The sequence below is a fragment of the Ambystoma mexicanum genome, chromosome 4p, assembly GCF_040938575.1.
Source record: "Ambystoma mexicanum isolate Mex_15411 chromosome 4p, UKY_AmexF1_1, whole genome shotgun sequence".
In the NCBI taxonomy this organism is placed as follows: domain Eukaryota; kingdom Metazoa; phylum Chordata; class Amphibia; order Caudata; family Ambystomatidae; genus Ambystoma; species Ambystoma mexicanum.
The window spans coordinates 741,198,253-741,221,385 of NC_090927.1; the positions used below are offsets into that span (position 1 = coordinate 741,198,253).

General features: G+C 45.8%; 1 protein-coding gene across 1 annotated transcript in view; it reads left to right on the forward strand.

Annotated features, from left to right (window-relative positions):
* The window catches only part of LOC138452855 (uncharacterized), a 1,928,742-nt gene that overhangs the window by 629,294 nt on the left and 1,276,315 nt on the right, over positions 1-23,133 (forward strand). Inside the window, exon 21 of the mRNA XM_069605205.1 lies at positions 5,145-6,059. Coding sequence (XP_069461306.1) covers positions 5,145-6,059 — 915 coding nt within the window. The remainder of the gene's footprint in view (positions 1-5,144; positions 6,060-23,133) is intronic.

Sequence of the window (23,133 nt, forward strand, 5' to 3'; positions counted from 1 at the left end):
ATCTGCCCGCTGGTGCCACGAGGAAGTGCCATCATTTGCCAGTCACTGCCATCATAAGCTCTGTAACATAGTATGGCCGGCATTGCTATCATGTATTCATTTGATTTCTAGGGCCTTTATACAAGGCGATGTACATAAGCAAACAGCAGTTCAATCAGATGAATCGCAGAGATGCAAAATGCCAAATAGAAAACAACATATAGCAAGCATGTTGACCCTTACATTTTAAGGTGCATTTGCAGTTGGAAATTAAATGTTAATAAGATGTTCTTTCAGAGGTTTTTTCAAATAATGAGGAGGGTGAAGAGGATTGCAGATGATCGGGTGGCTCATGCCACAATGAAGGTGCTAGTGTTTGGAATGAGTGAAAAAGCAGAGGAGCACTGGGAGTAATCTGGAAAGATAGCACAAACTGCGTAGAAGGTTGATGTCATGTAATGACATCTGAGTGATAAGCTGGGATGAGACCATGCGCACATTGAAAGATAGTACATAACAAATGAAAGCGAAACCTAGTCATAACAGAGAGCCAGTGCAAGCAGGCAACTACTCAGAGGTATGGGCAGAAAAACCTAGGCAAAAAAGAATAGATCGAAAGGGATTTATTGTATATTCAGGGAATCCTTCATAAATGGAACAACAATATTTTAAATGGGAGAGAATCAAAGAGTGAATTAGCAATTTAGTGGAGGAAAAGGTCTGTAAATAATGAATTTTGCAAACATTAAATAATTGAAACTGACAAGCACGACATAGTAAACACGCATTGGCAAAGCCAGACGTGTTGGCTTGTGTATACCTATTAGGCATTTGCCAGGCACTGCATTACATGCCCAGGCACTAACACCACTTTGCACATGCTACCATCAATGGCCAGTTATTACAAATACAGCAGTGCCTGTTAAGTGCCTTTCCCATGCCTACACAAAATCTCAAGCCAATGCTTGTTACCGGATTGCATCCTAGTAAGCAAAGTACTTAAAAAAACAAAAATCACAAATGGCTGTCTCTTGACTTCTTCAGCTCCACAACATCGCTCGCTACAGCTAAGAGGCTCCTCTCAAATCCTGGCATTTGCAAGCAGAAAACATCACAGACTGCCCTTTGTTGTCAAGCTGAGGGGGTATGTGTAGCCTCCCAACCAATCAGCGGTCTGAGATTGTCTATATCTTCCTTTACTTTGAGATTAATCTGCTGGTCCTTTGCACTTTATGGTAGCAGAGGCGCCATCTTTGAAGGGAGTGCAGTGGCTCAATTGCAAGCACCTGTCAGTATGAAACCCATCCATTGAAACTTTTTTGTACTTCATTTATAATTTGCAGCACTTTTTAACATCCCTTATTCAATAATCTTAGAGGATATCGATGTATGTCCTTGCTCATTTTAATATTAATGGCTAATAATGGGATTCTTGTTATTTTGTTGCTGTCAGCTGGAATACCATTTGCAGCTTTCGATTCCGATACCATTTAAAGATGAGAAACATGATTTTGGCAGCTTGAGCATACGCTTTCCTTTTCGAGGATTTACATTTTTGTTATGTCTTTTATCACAGGCTTCAGCTGCTGCTCCACAGAGCAGGCTGCCCCCAGAAATGTTTGTTAGAAATAGCACCAATGTTAAGCTTCAGCATGCACTCTGAAATGCATATTAACATAGCTCTCAACTCAAATGCTTTTGTTGGGTGTCACCCACCTTGTAAACAGCAGACTCACCCGCCAAGCCTCCTGCACGCCCATTCACTTCAAAACAGAATCGGGGGTTTGTACCTGCCTTGACGACACAAACAGTGGATAGCTATGTATTAATCAGACAATTCTGTTAAAAGAGTCTCTCATAGGCATGGTTTGGGAAGGAGGCATGGGAATGGATTGGGAGAAACATATATCTCAAGATGGCATGGGTGGGTAAATAACCAAACAAAACCCGCAGGTGCCCCTCTCTCTCGTATCTTAATGTCCCATGCCAATAGTTTTGGCTAATAGGCAGCGCTTACAGCGCCACCTAATAGTCAAAACTAATGATGTGATCTTTACAAGAAATGGTCAAATCAAAGATAAAGCCTAGATTCCAAGCTGAGGAAAAAATATATACATGGAACGGGGGAAGGGAACTAGATGATGGACGAATGAGTGAGGGATTTTCTGGGAAAAAAGATTTTGGTTGTCTGAAGATTTAGCTTTAAATAATGTCAGGCTATCCATGACTCAGTAGATGATAAACAATTTCCGAGCCGCGCTGGTGAAGAGAATCAAAAAAATCTGGAAAAGAGCAGGAGAATCTGTGCACCAACAGCATACAAATGGGTTTGAAAACCAAAAGAGGAAATTAGGGAAGTTGATGTAATGGTATAAAGAGAGGAATACACCCTTAGGCCTCTGAGGAGTCAGCAACTCAAGGTAGACAGATTTTGTGTGATTGTTCAAAATTTGTAATTTTTTTAAATTATAAAAGTTATTGAACGCCTCACTATCCCTGATGAGGATTTCCCTGCCTTAACAAAACTAAGGGGAAACACTCTGGATGTCTGGTCCTCACACTTAAACATACAATATACAAAGAAAATATATGGCAATTCAAGATGACATCAACAATTATATATATATATATATATATATATATATATATATATACAGTTCCTTCATAACCTTTTAGTAACCTGGTTGAACTCCCTTCCCCAGGATTCAAGATACATTTAGCTCCACTGTTCAACAAAAAGAAACAAGGAAATCCACATAGATAGAACAGTCTCCATTCAGCTCTTGATGTTTCAAAGTAAAGTTTTATTAAACAAAGTTCCAACAACAGCAACGCTTCTCCTCTTGGTCATAAGACTTTCCACTTCACCACAAAAGCATCAATGTTATTCCTAGCCAAGAGGCATTTCCACAACTTCCAGTTGTCCAAGAAGAATTATCACAATACAAAGGAAATACAGCCTCTAAAAATGTTAGTGAAACACAGTTCTTGGTTCACAGTTATTATGTCTCTCTTTACAAGATTATAATTCACAGTAGGTATCTTTGTCAGGATGACTTAACTGCACGTTTACTTCCACTTCAACAACTTCAACTTCTACAATAGTTTGCCATGAGGGCATACTCCTTTGCCTCATAGTATTCCACTTCATTTGTGCTACTGAAGTCTACTTACAACCAAATACACCACCACAGCTTCAGTGCTTTGTGACTTCAAACAGGTTATGACAAGATTCACTTTCAAGTACTTAAAAACCTGCCCATGACATCCTTGTCAAAAATGTTTGGAAAGCTCCTGACAGCCATACCATGCAGGCCTTTTGAAATTGGTTGTTTCCGAGAAATATCACATTTTGGATGTGATATTGAGCAGAGCTTTTTATAAATGGAGTGCAACGTCGCAGATTTACAAAGCTTGTTTGATGCTAGTGAACATAATACACTAGCACAGCACACCCCCTTTACTTGCGCCAAGCTAAATGTTTGTTGTTCACAAATAAAATCGTAATGTGTGCATCATAGATATGCAATTTCCACTGTTCTTTATCCATCCTGTGCCTAATTCGTCCAATGAAGGGCTGGGAGAGGTATGGCCACACAATTTAATACACATCCTGGGGGCGTGGCTACAAGGCCATGTAAGCAGACGTGCTTGTGAGGAGCTCCTGATGATCCTGTATTTGGATCCGGGAAAAAAATGCAGCTGCACTAGCTGTACGACGACAAAAACATAAACATCTGCTTATGAACATGTGAGGAACAATCGTGGACAATCTGGAGCATATATAACCGGAGTAACGCTGGATTGGGGCGAGTGAAGTCCCCGGAGGATGAATACTCTGTGGACCAAAATGGCGGCCGCCTAGAACAAAAGAAGAGGAACGGGCAGGCCTGCGGTGGTACCCACGGTGCACAAGACCGTGAGGGTAAGCAGAACAGAGCGAGCACACGCTCTGAGTAGTGCCACCAATGTGATTGATATGCTCCGGCGGACCCCAGGTGAAGCAAACTAGCCCCGGAGACCTGGCAGCAGAGAGGCGGCCGGAGCTAGGATCGCGCATACGCCACGGCAGGCGAGACGGACCTCGCGGTCTGGATTACAAGAGCCCCCACTGGTGCTGAGTTGGTCGGGGGCGAGCGGCAGGCTCCGACTTGAGATGGACCGCCGGGTGCCGGGAGCGCAGCGAGGCTGCTGAAGTGCCCGCTCGCGAGCTCCTCAGCCTGCAAATTGTGAAGCTCGGCGGCGACCCCGAGGTTACGTGCGAGCACCCGGGTCGCGCTCCGAACTATAAGGGAACCCCCTCGGGGTGGGCTGATGATGGGCCTGCGCGCATGACCGGAGTGAGCAGCCGCGAGGTGTAGAGGCGTTAGCACCTCCCAGCATGAGACCCGATCATTAAGGGCTGCTTCGGTGCCAGACAGCTGGAGAGCTTCACACGGCCGCAAAGAAGAGAGCAGGCTTTCGGGCTGCAATACATGGACTCTGATGGGGCTTGAGGTGAGAGGTTGAGTTGGAACGGCTGGGGCTGATGCATTACACCAAGTCCAAGTGGACACTCCCCCACCCCATGGTAAGGGGGAGAACGCAACGGTCTGAGGGTGAGCCCACAAGCTAGCTAGCCCAGGGCGAAGAAGGAAGTAGTGAAGACAATAAGCGAGGCCTGCCTCTGGAAACTGAGTGTCTCATACAGCAACAGACGGTGAGGGCATAGGCATCCAATGGGATATAACACCCGCAACAACCGAGTAAGGCGCAGCCTGGGGAGAGGACGCCTGGGTGCCCAGGCCTGAGTACGAACGAGAGGTACTCCAGGACCGGAGTAACCATGTACATAACACTGGGTGGCACCCGAATGCTCAGCCCGCCTAGACCCACCAGACACGACTGCCTGGTACCGGAACCCCAGCGGAAATCAGCAGATCAACGGGCCGCCACGTACGGGCCCCAGTAAGAAAGGTACACTGGTAGTGGCACCTTGAGGACGCACGCACTGGTAGCATATAAGCCCATAGAGCCCCATTAACACCGGGAGGAATGCCTGGCACTAGTAACTGAGGGGAAAACGTCGTGGACCTGAGGAACTATCCCGAGCTGGAGCAGACACGTGGGAGGACACAATCCATTCCAGAAGCGCAACAGCCAGGAGGCATATACCCCCAACACAGTTGAATTGGGCCCTAAACAGCAAGAATAGTCCAACAACACACAGACCTTCCCGCACGAGTTTGCTGTGTGGGCCCGCACCAAGCCAGCGCAGCACAATGTCTAACAAGACAGTAAGACCGAAGAGCAAACAGCCCACGCTGGAAGCCTACGCTAAGACATCCCCAGGGGCAGAGATGGCCAGAAATAAGAACAAAACTACCCCTGTGATGGAGGAGGCTCCGGGCACGATCCAGGAGGTGCTGGCTGCAATTGCAGACCTCAAAGTTGCCTGGGAGACTAAACTGGGTCTGGCTATGAACGAATTGAAAGTGGCACTGGACCTCAAGGTCGGAGCGGTCCAGGAAGATGTGAACTTACTAAGGCAAGATGTGAGAAAACTTGCAGAGCGCACTCGGAACCTAGAAAAGGAGGTGTCCCCGAACACAGCGGAATGCGCCGCCCACAGATCGGAACTTCACGCCCTAGTGCAAAGAGTGGGCAACCTAGAAAATAGAGTTGAAGAAGCAGAAGGTCGCGCTAGACGCAATAACCTCCGTATTGTTGAATTGCCAGAAGGAATGGAAGGGCCTGATTCTACGGAATACGTAGAAACCATGCTACTACAGGAAATAACCAGTGGGGCGCTGACCCAAGGGTTTTCTGTTCAAAGGGCACACAGGGCTTTGATGCGGAAGCCGCCCCCGGCAACCCCTCCCAGGCCATTGATTGCAAAGATCCTCAACTATCGGGATCGGGAAAAAATTCTCAAATTCTTCCGGAAGGGGGGAACGATCGAAAGGGGGCCAGTGAAAATTACTGCATACCCGGACTACACCTTGCAGGTGCAACGCAGAAGAATGAACTTCGGAGCGGTGAAAAGAAGATTGCGAGAAACAGGATACAAATATATGCTGCTTTATCCGGCCAAACTGAAGGTGTTCCACAGGAATAAAACGTTGTTTTTTGAATCTTTTTGAATCGCCAGAGAGCGCCATGGAATGGCTAGACATGCGAAGCCGCCCCCAGGAATCGGGTATCCAGACAGGAGCCGAGGAAGATAAGTGAAGTGCGGCTGTAGCACCCTTGTGACAGAGTGCACGATCCTGGGACTAGAATATAGTATTGAATAAGGCTCACAGAGACTGAGATGCCAGGACAGTACATGCTTGCAAGATTCTTTTAAACTAAATAATCCTTTTTATATAAGCGGGAGCTCCTGGGAGACGACTCTTGAACCCCCATAGTATCAAGCTTAGTTAGGCCACTAGTAGTTTGGTGACACCCCGCGGGGTCCTAGCCCTTGGCTTTCTGAGGAGGGACCAGACGTGGGTGGGCCTGAGATCCAGGGATGGAGCTGGGCATTTGTTGGGGTCGGGTGGGGAGGGGAGAAGGAAAGAGTGGTGTGCAGTGGGGTATGGTTGGGAAAGGGGGGGAAGGGGAAGTTGTTGGGGTTGGGAAGGAAATGAGCCAGAAAACGAGCCATCGGGAACAACACGGGTAGCAGAGGGGAAAGGGGAGACAGCAAGTCAATGGCATCGGGTAACCTTAGAGTTGTGACCTGGAACATACGGGGCCTCAATAGTTACCTGAAACGTAATAAAATAATAATGTACCTAAAGAGAATGAGGGTTGATATGATATGATATGATATGATATGACATTTGTAACGCGCCTATACACAAGTGTTCCAAGGCGCGACGAGGCAGGGAGGGGGGAACAAGGGGAAGACAGACAATGATTCTACTAGGCCAGGTGTCATTCAGACCGCGCAAGTGCAGGGGTAGGGGGAAGGGAAAAGTGCAAGGGGAAGGGGAGGGGGGAAGTGCAGTACAAGTAAGTAGAATATGTAAATAAATAGGGCCAGCTGGTGGCAAGTGCAAGGTAAGTGCAGACAAGTGCTGGGAAAGGGGGGGCTGTAGGGATACAGAGACAGTCCCTCAGTGCAGGGGTTGCCAGGGAGGCAGTGCAAGAGGAGAGTGGCTGGGACCAGGACCGAGGTCGGTGAGAGTGGCCCAGTTGCAGATTCGGTGCAGATTCAGTCGAGACTTTAGCAGGGGAGAGGGAGAGAGAAAGCAGAAGCAAAGAGGAAGGTTTTGAGGTGCTTCCGGAACCGGAGATGGCTCTCCTCAAGTTTCAGGGAGGCAGGAAGGCTGTTCCAGAGGGAGGCCTTGCTATACGAAACCCACCTCACAAAGGAGAAGCTAGAGGTGGTTAGGAGAAAATGGAAGGGTAGCGTCACGGGAGCCACATACCCGGCATATGCAAGAGGGGTGGTCATATGGGTAGGGCATCACAAATTCAATTTAATAAACTACCAACCTTTTCACAAAAACTCAATGTGGCGCAATTCCTGAAGTGTGGAGAAGTTCATTCAACTATTATTTCAAGGGGTCGGGGTTACTAGTGTCCCCTTTTTTCTTGCTCCACACAACCTACGACACTTTTTCTAATTGGAACAATAACCAGGCGCATGGAAACCTTGTAAGTTGGTACCAAAAAACCCCGGATTTGTGGAGTCAAGGCAGGTTGCAGAGTCCGCGACTTTCAACGAGCCAGAGAAACTAAGTGGGAGACGCCAGAGGCCCGCTGTATGCAACCGCAAAAGAAGCGGTACAAGAAGGAATAGAGAGAAGTAGTACTTGGTAGTGGTGGGCAGGATGCCTGAGGAACAGTGCTGCGACTACAGAGAAGGGAAGCCTAAACACAGAGGCGTTGCTGGGGGGTATAGGTGGCAATAGCCCCAGGTCTTTTGGTTGTAGCCCCAAATAGAAGCTCAGGGGCTACAACCAAAAGGCTAGCTAGCCCTGAGTCCCAACAGTCCTGATATTAGCATAGCCCTGGATCTTTTCTAGACCGAGCAACACCCCTACAAACAGCATCCGATGGACAGTGTGTGCAGAAGGCAGGTGCCCGACGAGGAACCAAGAACAGGAATATGAGCAGCGAGAAAAGCAGTACCCGAGCGAGAGCCGAGCCTGCAACCTTTCGACGCACAACGTGAGGTACCGGGGAATCGGGAATAGAGGGAGGTCACGTGGGAATCATCATATACGTGAAGAAACTCATCCCAGTCCTAAGGACGAGAGAGAAAGTATACAATTTAATGATTGGAACTGTAACAAGCCAATAAAACAAATAACAAACAACCCGGTTGGGGAAGACCAGTGCCACTTGAAGAGAGAAACTCGTCCCAGTCCGGAGGATGAGATAGCATTGAAGAAAACAGTTTATAAGGCATGTAAGCAATATATAAAAGAGAGATTTAACCAACCCAGGTGGGGAGCCAACAGAGATTGGGAAATAAACCCTGGGAGAAAGGGCAATACCCCTTTATCTGCAGAATGGAAGGCTGGAGAAAGTGCAACCCAGAAACACATAGGGAGAAAGACGAGATACAGTTCGCCAATGGACATGATAAAAGAGCAGATTGCCTCAGAGAGAGAATCCTTTGCAAAGGAAGCCTATAAGAGAATCAAGGCAACATAATTTAGGAAAGCCTGAGCAAACAGACTGGGTAGAACATATGTGTGATGACAAGAGTGTGAGGAACTACTGAAAGGTAAACTATTCAAAAGATAGGGCCACCGAAAGCACGAGATTCAAGAGTAATGTTGAAGAACTACAGGAGTTGATAAGAGAGACTATCAAAGGAGATTACGCTAAGAATTATATGAGCCAAAAAGAAACCTGCATTTAAAAAGAACATATACGAAGAAGAGACATTCTCTTGGCCTATTTACTTTAGTTCTATTTAGTGGTGGGGTCAGATAGTTATTTTGGATGGAGGACGTTTACTTTGGACTTCCTGATATCTGATGAGCACATTTAATTCCTTTAGATAGGTAGTGTATTCCCTTTAGCAATAGGGAGAGATAGGGATTATTCTTATGATCTTTATTAAAGAGAGTACAGAATGTCCTCAACGTGCACGAAACCTTCCTGTTAGGTAAGATTTTGTAGAGTTCAACTGGTGTGGCTCTTTGCAAGACTTATCCGCTTGGTATTAGTGACCCAACTTTTAACATAGGCCTATACTACACAAGTCGATAGAGTGGCTGAGCAGCCAGGCTTATCTTAGAAGGTGTACTGTGAGCTGTAGAGCAGTACAATGAAATCAGTATTTTCAAGTAAACACTTACACCCCTAAAATGTTATATTCAAATTATGTATTTATATGTACACAAGGCAAATGAATCACACTAGGTTACGCAGCAACTAATAGTAACATCAAGTAGCATTTCAGAATCAAGTTATTCAAGTAGCAATAACGCAGGTAAGTAAATTATTTTTGTACTAAAACATTTCCAGCACACAGAGTGCCATCAATCAAGGTCACTAGTAGCACATATGGTTCACCATGTAATATTGAGTTTGGAGGGAAAAAGTGTTAGAGTAGAATAGACCACTGTAGCACTGTAACAATAGTCTTTTTCCTCAGAGGGATGTAGGCAGTCTTTTATCCCAGCAATAAGAGGGCATTCATCCTACCAGCGCTTTGAGGTCATAACAATGATATATAGAGCGCTATATAAATGCCAAGTAACATAACATAACATAACATAAAACAATTAAAACCTGTAAGGGAACAATCACTGTCAAAGCCAGTAGGGTTCCGAAGGGATGCCTTCAGGGAGCCAGGACCCCAAAGTCAATAGGACAGTTCTAGTTCTGATGCAGTCTTCTTAGAAAAAGTTAGTTGAACAGTCAGTAGTTAATTGAAGAAAAATACAGGAGCTCAAGTTAGCATACCTCATGTGCACATGCTGTTAGACCTGCACAAGTGAATTGCAGTAATTCAAAAGGATAGAAAGGATTACTGCCCAAGCTTGGAAGCACTAGATTTGGCTAAAGGTGGTTAACACCAAAGCCCCAAAGTACCTTAGAATTGAAGCAGATGTTCCAGCTGACTTCCTTTTTGATGCAGCGATCCAGACCCTTGTTCCTGGTCTTTGGTCGTGGTGACAAAAGGAAGGACGTCTGGTGGGCTTCTGCAGCAGCACTCTCGAGAGGGACTCTGCAGCAATGGATTCCACTCGTTTCAGCAGCTGTTTGTGGTTGTGGTTTTCTCAGCGCCAAAGAAGAATGAATATCCCTGGGTGGAATTTCCTCGGTCCCTCAGTCCTGAAATCTGGTGAAGGGGACTCTGGACAAAGATCTCCTGCTTCTGTCGACTCACACGGATGCCTGCCAAGTTTCAGCCGGATTCGTCCTTTGGAAGATGTTGCACTCGTCAATGGTTCAGGTACCTCAGTATTTGGAAATTGCAGCCCAGGAAGGTTGCAGCGACACTGGTTGGCCCTGAACAAAGCGGATCCTGAGGCTAGTTGGTCCCACCAGACTAAGGGAGGAAGTCATCCTTGGCAGAGCTTCCCTGTCGATGGGAAAACAGGGTCAACCAGCTGCAAGGCTTCACCAGTGCTTTCGCGGTCCTGGAAGGTGCTGCTGGCATCTCTCTGTGTCTTCTTCGTTGGGTGTGATGTTACAGTGGTGGACTCTGCCTGTAGACCGAACACCCTTGCCTTATATGTGAAATTCCATTCATTCAGATCGCTAAGCTGTCAATCACACAGGAGGGGGTGGTCCTCTAGGACAGCCACCAGCCCAGTTGGAACTGGTTTTGGCCAGGCATGCCTACAAACAAAGGCCAGCGAAGCTTCCGGCTCCTCCCTCACTTCCTATCTTCCCAGACACACTGGAGCCTGAGCGGGCTTCAGGACTGAAGCCTGCCAAAGGCAAAACACGCAGGGACTCTAACCTGATCTAAACAAAGCCCAGAAGGAACTTACAAACAAGACATGGCGAAAGAAGAAGACAGGGGCCATTTTGGTAAAATGGTCACCCTTGGGTGCTGTACTGCAGCTGAGAAATCAGCCTGCAGATACATTGCACAAAGGTAGTAAAAAGGAAACCACTGCCACCAGCCATTCAAGTTAGTATAACAAAAGGTTACATGAGAGGTGAGATAAGGAGTTACTGTGTAATCCCCCAGCACTCTGCATTAGGTGGTGTATGCTGGACCCACAAAGGAAAAGGGGAAGTAAGACAAAAGTTGTCCTACTATTCCTGGGAACTGTAGTTCACACAAGAAAATTATTAAAACATTAAGAGGAGCCCAAGGGACTCCTCAGTGACACTGCACAAAGGGTTCTGTGTGTCACTATATGAAAAGCAGATGCCTATGGAGTTTACCAGACTCCATTAAAACATAAGGAACACAACATCTTAGATTGAAAAGGCATGAGTGGGTGGCAAAAAGGCCCACTCACACAGGAGGTTAAAACCAAAAAGGTCCCAGATTTCAGCAAAGGGCTGGGGGTCTCTAAGGTTAAAGGGAATTAGCACAGAAACTGAAAATTCTCCCTAACACTTCCGACCCACCACACTGGCTATTTGATGAATATCCCCAGCAATGGTTTGAGTTCCCATTTAATGGAAATACCCGACACACACAGCGCATGATAGGACTTTGTTATAAATGCCTGACATAGGATGTGAACACCTAACATTTCAGTGCAATACCTGACATGGGTGTGCGCACCATCTCATTTGAAGACCTAGTATTGCTGTATATGACATTTGATGGCAATACCTAGCATGTGATGTGATCACTTGGACAGTTAATGGAAATTCATAACATATGATGTGACTACCTCATATGATATGAGACATTGGTCACGTAATGGTAATATGGGTCATGCCAATTCAACTATACAAAGGCCAAAACGTTTGGTTTGTCAGAATCTTGTTCTAAATCCACAGAACTATTTCAGTTGCAAGCACTGTCTTATGACCGTTTATAGATAATAGCTGCTACTCAGACATGTCTTTTCGGGATTCTGAAAAAGTTGCAAGGCGGGGCAGAGGTGCAAGAAATAAAGAAGTTTCCTATGCTTGGTGTCATGTTCGTTAGGAGGTCACATCTGTCCTCATTGCCCACATGTTTACCTGAACTAGTACCTAGTGTAATACATGTTTAAGTTTTGTGACTAATTCCAAAACATGGGTGGTTGCAGTAATTTGCCCAGAATGTGTAGTGTAAGATGCAAGGTGAGGCTTGAGTCATTCCTAGGCACAGCTTCTTACACTGTGGCTCTGTTTTGTGTCAGGCAATGAGCAATAACCTCAAATGCACAAAAAGAATTTCTCCTGACTTAGGCTGGCCATACAAAGAATAATAGCTCCACAGACACACAGCTCTGCAGGACAAGAATGTTCTCTTGATTCCTTGTTCAGTGTATACTTGGAGGACCCGGTCAATAATCTATAATGTGAAGTCTCAGACCCTCCCAAACTAAACAGTACCACATATCGACCACTTTTGTATGCAGGCAAGACTGCCTATATAGGTCTTACACTATGGGGCCTGCCCACTTCACTCGTAAATGCCAGGAGTTATTTTACGGCCCATCCTTTGTTATTATTAAGCTTAGTAAAAACGAAGGTCCTGCATTTTGGCAAATATGTTAGCAGGTGTTAGTGGAGTCTAAGGCGAACAGAGGAAGTCTTGGTTAAACATATCTAGGCATCAATTTCATTTCAAATGGGAAGTGGAATTTACCTCATCACACAGCTGCACATTGATATAAAGTGGTAATGTTAAGCAAGGCAATAAGGCAACTAAGCACATTGTAAAGCATGTTAATGTTATTCCTTTATTCTTTGTATGGTAAAAGGCCTCCATGCAACCTCTCTATCAAGGTCCCCCGGTCTAATCCAGTTCCGGTTCTGGACCTGGACCACATGCCCCACCACCCTGTTCTTTAAATTTCCAAGGCAGCTCCAGATGGGGAGAGTCCACACTGACCATGTAATGGAAAAGCCTGGACAGTCAGAAAAGAACTATACTGCGCAGCTGCGGAAAGTGGTTTCAAAATCATGGCCTTGACAAAATAATTGTGGGCATATGCGAATGCCTCCTTCTGAATCTGGGTCTCCATAGAAATCACAGCCACAAGCTCTTCTGCTCCAGGGGCCCTGCACCGGGCAGCACAGTGCGTGTGGTCTCCTCAGGAATCACTGAGAGGTTCCAAGGAGGCAGTTTGATGTTTAAGAGACCATCTCATTCTCCTCCGCTCCTCTGAGGCAGCAACCACTTTCCTGTCGACCCACTTAGAGCAGCTCCTTGCGGTTTCCGTTTCCTAATCCTTCCACACTTGCTGGATTACTGGCCAATGGGCCTCATTATTATTTTGTTGGTATCCCACGGAAAATACGTCCGGATACTGGCAAATGGAAATACTGTTACCAGTGCTTGATCTGCCGGAATTACCAGCAGATTTCAGGTGCTGGCAGTGGTATTTTAATCCCCATTCCATGGAGTCTATAGGACTCCATGGGGGGATTGCCAGCATTACCGGCATCGGCATACTGGTGCCGGTAATACTGGCTGTTTTTTGCCAGTGGGGTGCTTGACTTATCTCCAGCTCTTGGCTGTAGGTAAATTAGGCCACTCCACCGGTGAACTTGTAGTTTGCTGGTCCGTAAACGTGTCGGTACCTGGAATTACCAGCTCGTTAATTCCAGACGGGCAAACTAATCTTCTCACTCCTTTCGCATTGCCCTTTCCTCAAGCAGCTAATATTGCTTCTGTATGTTGGTCCCCACAGATAGGCAACGAGTCTGGGCCTCGTGGCAGAGACCTGGTGAAGAAAGGCCTCAGGAGATGGCTTCTCAGCAATAACAGCACCTCACTTTAGAATAGCTGGAACTGCAAAGCCCCAAACGCTCTTTTATCTTGTTTGCCAGTGTCGTGGGCACATTACTTCCTGTTTCAATTCCATAGGATGTCATTAGCTCAGAAATGTTGGCCTTATACAGGAACAGTGTCTGATTCAGTCAATGCAAAGCGGTCTCTCACTAACCTCCTTCCAAATTCGAAAAAGTGAAGCACCCAATTTGAAATCCTTTCTTTTTTTAATATTATTTCTCAATCCTACTCTTGTACAAGCCTTACGATTAATTGAATCAGTATCAGGTATCTATAACCTCCCCAATGGAATCCAAAACCCAAGGGGGGTCCCAGCGCACTGTAGTCATTAATGAAACTTATCCATGGGCTCCTCATTTCTCGGCTACATCCAGTACATGCTGCTACATGACTTCCGGTGTAACGTGGAGAATACACCAACAATTCATCAATTATTCCAGATGTGTCCGTAGGGGTTATGCGTTGCTGGTTATTCCCTTACATAACTCCCTTGATCTCACTCGGGCTGAGTGACACTGAGTGGTCACAATTATTCCCTCCCTAATTTTCTCACGGTGGGTCGTCTGTCACCCAGACACTGCTGCATCTTTCGCATACCCACGCTTCTAACACCTTAATATTTCTCTGTACCAGTCTTGACATACACCCACCATGAGTGTATTTTCTGCTAATCATTTCCATCACACGGTAGATGTCCTTCATACGAAAACCATCTGCTGTTGGTGGCTGGTGACAAAGGTCTTAATGTGTGCGAGTGTTGCCCAGTGCTGAGCCCCTCGCCATGCTTTACAGCACTTATATTTTATTGTCTAAACTTGTAAAGTGCTTCCTCTTCCTGGCATGGGCTTTTGCTTCTAAGGTGTTCACATGCATCTCTCTCTCTGAAGGACAGTGCCTTTGGCCATGCTTCAAAGGTAAGAGAAATGCTTTGGTTCAGGGAACGCTGAGCAAAAGACAAACAGTGGTCGTGGCTAGAGAGGAACACTACACATGTGTGTGTTTAGTTTTTTCGTACTTTCTACACCCTTGTTGAAACCAAAGCAAAACCCGTATGGCTTCACTTCTTCCCAGTGCGCACTATTTGCCCTGTTCGCAACGTTTTCAGGCTGCCTTTTGATGCCCATCAGCACCCACCCACCTCATGCCGGCTATTGGAAACCACTTTTGTAGGCTTGCCGAGTAACTCCATGAGGCAGTGTGATTTCTGCAGAGTTGGCAATGTAACTGATACAGTGACCACAGCCTTTTATCATTACAAGTTGTTAAATTAGTAATATTTGAGTTGGATAATAACAATCCCTAATTTTTAAGTTCCAAAAGACGGGTTTTAGGCGTGCGGCCCATCTATGTTATGCTCTATAGCTAGTCATATTTTAACAATACATTACATTAGAATACTTGTCTTTCTGTTTCTAATTCTGAAACTTTTAGCTTTTAGTTATCCTTGCAAATATGTACAATATGCTGAAATCCTGGCTCAGGCATCCTGCTCAGTGGCCTGCTTCCCGGGGAGACTCTTCCCAGGCTCTGCATAGGTCTTTTGCTGTGATACTGTTCCCTGAACTTGCACATGACTAGCAGGCTCCCGGGTGTTGTGGCTTTGCAGAATGCTTCCAATCATTTGCTCCCTTTCTCTGTTTTGCTGGAATTCCTTGTCGTGCACATCCAGCCATAACAAGAGAAAAAAATGTCTGTGTTGTTAGATGTGCGTTTTAAAGTTTTCTCTTTTGAAATAAACTGCAAAAAAAGATACAAAACAGTTACCTTTAAGGAAGTGATCAAAAGATTTAAGTGTCCTAGTTCAGTTTACATTTCTTTAAAAGTGGACTCATATAAGCATTTGACATTATGGTATAAAGTTCCCTTCCTAGTTGCATGTCAGTGGTGATCTCCCACATTTGCATTCTGGCCTGAACATTGCCATTGCCTACATCCCACATCATTCCACAGACAGCTTGCAAGTGCATAAACAAAACATTTAAAAGACGTTATCTCACTGGTGCTGTAAGAAGTACTTTAAAGTGTACCCACATATTTAAGATTTATTTTTTGTTTGTATCCCTAAAACAAATGGAGTGTCTCCAAAAGGTATTTCTTAGGAAAATAAGGACATTTCCACTATCATCCCAGTAAAAAATTCTTCATTTGCGTTCCAAATAGGTGTGAGTATGGATAGCAACAGATAGGAGTAGTTACTATAGGCTGGAGAAGAGAAACCCAATGTTAGATGCTCTAAGTGGGTGACAAACTGAAATAAAGAGACAGCATGAAATGTGTACGTCGAGACTGGTACAGAGAAGTATTAAGGGGTTAGAAGCATGGGTATAATACGAAAGATGTAGCAGGGTCTGCAACCACATGCTCTTGATGGCTAGTGGCCTTGCGGGTGTCCCCGTGCTGTGGATCATGCAGGAGCATCCTTTGAATGCTCTTGGGTAATGTGCTGTGTGGGAGACAGCGGCAGTTAGTTACTGCAGCAGGCCAGCCTATGGTGCAGGTCCTGTGTCGGGAGTTTAGCTCAGTTTGAATAAAACCATCAACTTACCTCCACAGCCTCTGCTCCATTCTTCCTTCTTCTTCCCTTCCCGAAACATAACATACTGGCGACGAGTGGTCTTAGACGGATCCAATTCTCAAACCTCACATGCTGCGCCCTCTGGTGGCCACGCCTTTGGAAGAGGAGGGCTGTCTTGGGTTCTTCTTCTCTCTTCCCCGGTGCCATCCAGTGGCGGTTAGCTAAACCTGCAGGGGACTGCCGCAGTCAGGGAAGAGGTGAAGCCATGAATGCAAACAGGGAAGGAGTGTCATCCCTGCTGACAGAAGGAGTTTGTCGGAGGCATTTTGGGGCTGCAAATGTATTTTTGTTTCTCCTTCCAGATACTTTGCATCCTGATGATTGAAATATTACTTTGGTAGTTGCAACTCTGGATTGGAACAGTACACATTAGGAGCCGCACAGAGTGAAGCCAAGCTATGGAAGCAACCATACAGTCTCCACCTGTATTTCCGGCTATGGCAGCGGAACCTGTAATTGCTTGGGTCCAGTGGACGAAGATGTTAGATACATACTTCATCGCAATTGGTGGAAAAGGATTTCACGCCGAGCGGAAGCAGGTCATCCTCAAATGCCTGGGCAGAGAAGGGCACAGGATCTTTGAGACCCTCCCTGTGATTTCAGTAAGAGAGGGGCAGGGTGATGCTTAAGATGTCTATCAAGCCGCTGAACAAGCTTTGCTCGCCCATTTTGGTCCCTGTATAAACATTTAATACAATGTTACCTCTTCTTCTCTCGCTCACAGGAGCCAATCTGAATGGTGAGCATGCTTGTGGCTGCTCTGCGGGGGTTAATGAACATTTTTGAATTTGGGGTGCTTCCTCAAAGCCTGGTGAGTGACCAGATTGTGAGGTGTACTGTGGTTAAAAAGCTGCAACAAAGGCTGGCTTTTGATGGTGTAGGAACTTTGCTTGCACCAGGCAATTGCCATGGCCAAGTTTGCTGAGCAGTCCTCTGCCTATTCTGCAACTTTAAACACTTACAGAGCGGAGGTGAACAGTGTGCACAGCAAGTCCCCCAGGACCTCCAAGACGCAGCCCCTCACTTCAGCCACGAGGAGCCAGGGTAGAGCTGGACCATTGCAAGGGTCCAGAGAGCAAGGATTGAGAGTAAATGTGGCGTGTTATGCTTGTGGGGAGGGGGACCACATCTCGACCAGTGCATGCTGCCCAGCCAGGAATGCTATGTGCAAGAAATGCAACAAGAAGGGGCACATATCAAAAGTGTGCAGGAACAGAGGGGAAGTTAGATATGTTGAGGAAGATAATTTGTTCCAAGAGGGTGTGGGTGATTTATTGATTGCCAGCGTGGATGGTGAGGATGTTGCTGCTCCTTGGTGTGAAGTGACAGTTGAAGGGCAGAACTTGAGGATGATTGGGTTCCACATATGCTGTTGTGGGAGTAGATGCTTTGAGGACCGTAGGTTTTGATGTAGAGGACTTGGATGCTCCAGACATATGTCCCAAAGGCTATGGGGGCATGCCAATAAACATTATAGGGTCATAGTCTGTTGTGATTGCTTATAAGAACAGGACTACAAGGCGTGTGGTCTATGTAGACGACAATGGTGTGTCCTTACTGAGCTGGAAACATCAGAAGGGGTTGCAGATCTTTCTGAACCCGGATGTCCTGGAGCCTGTTATGTTAGTGGGAGATGACCTTTGTGCTCGATACATTATGTGTTTTCCAACCATCTGGGTTGGCTCAAGGGGTTCTGCCACAAAATAGTTTTGAAAAGGGGGGTGTACCCCATAGTGCACAAGGCTTGTGCTGTTGCCTTATTGCTGAGAGAGAAGATGAAATACGAGCTTGACAAACTGTGCGAATGATGTGATTTAACCCATCAAAGCTGCAGAGTGGTTATCCTCTGTGGTAATTGCAAAAATGGGAGATGGTCAAATAAGGATGTGTGTGGACCTTAGGTCTCTCAACAATAACATTTGGGTGGATCGGCACCCCCTGCCCAAGCTGCAGGAGATAATCTCCCTTCTGCACGAGCCAGCCGTTTTTCTACGATCAACTTATCTAGCGCATATTGTCAGATTGTACTGCATCCTGACTCTAGACCTCTGACCTCATTTGTTACGCTGTTTTGGGGCTGCAGATTCAAAAGGATGCTGTTTGGGTTGGCATCAGAAGCAGTTGTATTCAAAAAGAGTCATGGAGAGGTTGTTCAAAGGGTTGTCATATGTAAGGTGTTTTAAGGACGATATTCCAGTGTTTTCACCCAATCCTGAGCGTCGCAAGGAATATATGTGTGAGGTTTTGCGAATTTTGGACCAAGCTGTTTGTAATAACGAAGGATTCTGGTAGGTGTTCAACTTCCTTTTTATTCTTCAACCTTATGCCGTGACCATCAATCTCCTCCCAGCTCCCTGCTCCTTCAAAACCCAACCGTCTCCACGAGCATAGAACGCGGAGCCGTTCTACGCACACGAGACAACAAGGGCACGCGAAAGCGCGAGCCACTTACAACACTGTTCTTATGGTTAATAAGGTAAAGTGCAAGTTCAGGATGACGGGGATGTCATATTTAGTAGTTTAGTGGAAGCTGTACTTAAAGCCCCAGCGCCCCAGAATAAGGACACATTGAAGGCATTCTTAGGCTTAGCTGAGTACTACTCCAAATTTATAGAGTGGTTTGCCACTATTTCTGCCCCATTGAGGGAACTGTTGACAAATAATGTCAAATTTGTGTGGAGCACAAAGTGTGAGGAGGCGTTCTCCCAAGTGAAAAATAGTATTGTAGGTGCTCCCATTCTCAGCATGCTCAATCATTCTGCAAGACCATCTTAATGACTGATGCTAGCACGGTAGGGATGGGGGCTGCTCTAATGCAGGTGCAGGAGAGTGGAGCAGATGTAGAAATAGCCAGTTTCACAAGCTGTTGGAGGGTGGTTGCCCTAGAGGAATTGTGGATGGATGGAGAAATCTTATGTAGGGGTTAGAAAATTGTTCCCCCCAAGTGGGATGAGAGGTTGCCTTCTTGAGATCACCCATTAAGGAAGAAATCGAGGAAGGAATTTTACTAAAAAGAGATTACAGGAGAAGTATTGGTGGCCGAGCATGGATGCTGAGGTGGAGCATTTAGTTAGGCATTGTGTACCATGTGCGTCTAGCAATAAGTCCCATGTAGTAACAGAACCTTCTTTATGTCCTATGAAGTTTCCTACCAAGCCGTGGGAGAGGGTGGCTCTGGATATAATTGGCCCCTTGCCGAAATGTTACCAATGGAAAAAGTTAATGTTTGCATTATGGACTGCTATTCCAATTGGCCTTTTGTGGACTGGTCAGATGAAACTACAGCAAAATCTGTAGTAGAGTTCCTCGATGCTATTTTTAGAGTGGAAGGGTTCCCGTCCATTCTGTTTACCGACAATGGCATGAAATTTAGGTCCAGCGTGGTTGCTGACTACCTTGTATTGTCTGTGCCAACATAGAATGGTGGAGCGGTTCAACAGGGTGGTGAAAGTGCACTTTCGCTCGCTAAAATTTCCAATTTGAGTGTTGAAGGTTTTGTTCGCCACACTTCACCACAGGGGTCACATCATTTGTGGCATTGAGCGGCAGGAATCCTATTGATGAGCTGACTCCGGAGTGAATGGAGACCCCTCGCCCTGTTAAGGTGAAGAGGGAGGAGCTTATTAGCAGAGCATAGAGATGCCAAGAGAGAAATGGATGGTGGTATAACAGTAGGAAACGCGTGAACGTGGAACTGTTGGTAGTTGGTGACTACGGAAGAGTAAGGAACCCGAAGGTGATTGGTGTGGGTGCCCCATACCTGTCTATACCCAGGAGAATTTGCAGAGTTGTGGGCACTCTTGTGTTGGATGATGGTGCTAAGTGGATTTTAAGCCAACTTGTGAAAAGTCCTGAAACTGTGAGCAGGGCGTGTAATGAGGGCCGAGAGGTGTACCAAGGGTTGGCCCAAGAGTTGCCAGTGATGTAACCGGAATTGTGTGTGTTGTCAAGAATGATCCTGTAGGATCTCAGGAAAGGAGTGAGTGGACCCCTGTTCAGGATATGGAGAGTGGTGATTCCTCTGCTCGTGGTGAGAATGGCAGGGAAGGGGTGGTTGCAGGCAGCTCTGAAGGAGGCACTCCAGAGGGACATGTTGAAGTTAGCCCGGAGGACAGTGGTGGTCTGCAAACCGAAGAAGGGATCTTGTGCGTGGTGCATGTTTGTGGCGCCCATCGATCAAGTTCAAGGACAATGTGTTAAGTTTGTTTAATTAAGGGGCAAGGTGTGTAGCATGATCTGCGACTGCATGCTGTTGATGGTTTGCAGCCTCATGGATGCTTGTTGCTGTTCCCTATGTGGCGGGTTGCACAGGAGCATCCTTTGAAATCTTCTAGGTGATGCACCATGCGGTATACAGCAACAGTCAGTTGCCGCAGCAGGGTCAGGCAATGGTGCAGCTCCCTTGTCGGGAGTTGAGCTCCGTTTGAATAAAGCCCTAAACTTACCTCCAAAGTCTCCACTACGTTCTTCCTTCTTCTTCCCTTTCCGTTACGCCCCTGAAACTTGACAAAATACACTAGGGGAGACGACAGACAGAGTTTCCTGCATAAAATGGGCTAGCCACATGACTCAAGCCAAAAGTGTATATAGAGTGTTGGTGGTCACCTTGTGTGATGCCAGAAAGCTTCCTAGCAAACATTTTGGCATCTGGCACTGCATTCTCTTGTGCAAATCAAGCACTGTCTATCTCCTGTTGCAAACCTCACCTTTCTCAGAAAGATCATTGAAAAAAGTGGTTCTTAAGAAAACTGACTGCCTAGATTTGAAAGTCACCTCCTATTGTTCTCATAGAGCTGTAAAACAGGAATCGTTTAAGCAAGGTATGAGAGTAACAACAGAGATCGGAAAGAACATTGTTTTATTTATTTACAGCAGGCAAGGTAATATCATGTGAAACAAGCAAGGGAACCATTGATCTTACAGATTCAGTCTTGAAACAAAAGATCTCTAAAACATTCACCTGAGATGTATATGGTTTTGACTGCATGTTTCTATTTTATTTCGAAGATTCAGGAAAAAACTATTGATATGCACTCTTTGGAAAGAAAATGATGATAGTTTTCTAGAAGATAAAATCAGAAACTGTACTCCCAGATACAAGAAGCTGTGTGGAATTAGGCCTTCCATTATAACAGGGTTTAGTGGATCCTCATGAGAGAATTTTAGCACAGGGTCCACGCTTCTATAAGTCTTCAGACACATGCAGATCTTACCTATATCAGAGAGAATTACTGTCCCACACATGCTTAAAAATAGTAATATGTATCACAAGGAAAGTCCCATTTGCTCCCTTCCTCCTATCGCTACCCAGAGCAACCCAGTAAATGAGAGACTGGGATGGGGAAACCACCTACCAGCTTGCACCCAGCAAAAGGATGACATCTGAGAAGTGGGTATTAGTGATAATTAAGTCAGGGAATCTTTACATTTTACAGAAAAAAAAACATACACCTTCCACAATCCTCTGATCTTGTATCTAAGATAATTGTTGCATTTGTTTGAGGATTTGCTGCACAGTGTTATTGGGGGGGCTAGTTTTTATTAAATAAAGGTAAAGAGGTGTAGCTGCTATGCTTTATGTTGTCAAGGGCCCTCATTACAACAGTGGCGGTAACCCATGGCGCTATTAGCACCATGGTTGCTGCCAGTGTTGTAACGAGTCCGCCAATGTTCAATGGGGAATTACCACCCCATTCCAAGGTTGGCGGGGCGGTAATTCCCCATTGAACATTGGCCCTTCCCCATTCCCATTTTGGTACCGTAATTACCTCGAAGGTCCCTTTGCGGGTCCCTAATTTAACGGCTGGTCCAGACCAGCCGTTCAGGTCGGGTCCCGCAAAGGGACCTCGTAATTAGGCGCTAAGGGGTTAACGGCGCTGCAGCCTTTTACGGCGCCGTTAACCTCTTAGCGCCAGGGTCGTAATGACCCCCAAGGTCTTTGTTTAGGCACAGAAATGAATGAAAGGAGATGCCTTTAATATTAAAGACCTCCTGTGTTTATTGCATTCCAGTGATGATTATTTCTACATGTCTATAAGAGAGAATGGAAGATACTTGGAATGAGACCTGAAATGGTTCTCCTCTTTTCTTGACAACCGCACCCAAGTAGTCAAACTCAGAGCCTTCTGTTCTGATGCTTGTCCGGTTGTGGGTGGAGTGCCTCAGGGGACATCCCTATCTCCAATTTTGTTCAATATCTGTCTTAGACCTTTGATGGACATTTTCTTGAAGTTCAAATTGAATTATCATTCCTACGCAGACGACACGCAGATCTACATAAGATTGAAAGAAGAACCAGATGCGATTGAACTTGTGTTGGGCTGTGCTAATGCAATTACAAATTAGATGATCAAAAAAATAAGCTTCAGCTCAATCCCTCTAAAACAACTTTTGCAAAATCACTCACTGCCCAGCCATTTTTGACACCACAACATCCTTCTCAAGTGAAGTAAAAAACCTTGGCTGCATTTGGCTGCATTTGGCAAGCATCTCTGGGCTGCAATGGCCACGTTTCAGAGGTGGTCAAGTCTGTGTTTTATCAACTCAGGCTTTTAAAACCTATTTTGCCACTTATTCCTGAATCAGATCGTGCCGTTGTGGGGACAATGACAAATTCTAGACTTGACTACTTCATCACTCTTCTTTTGGGAGTACCTGAGAGCCAACTTAAACGACTACAGGTGGCCCAAAATGCCACCGTCATGTTGATATACAACCTGCCAAATAT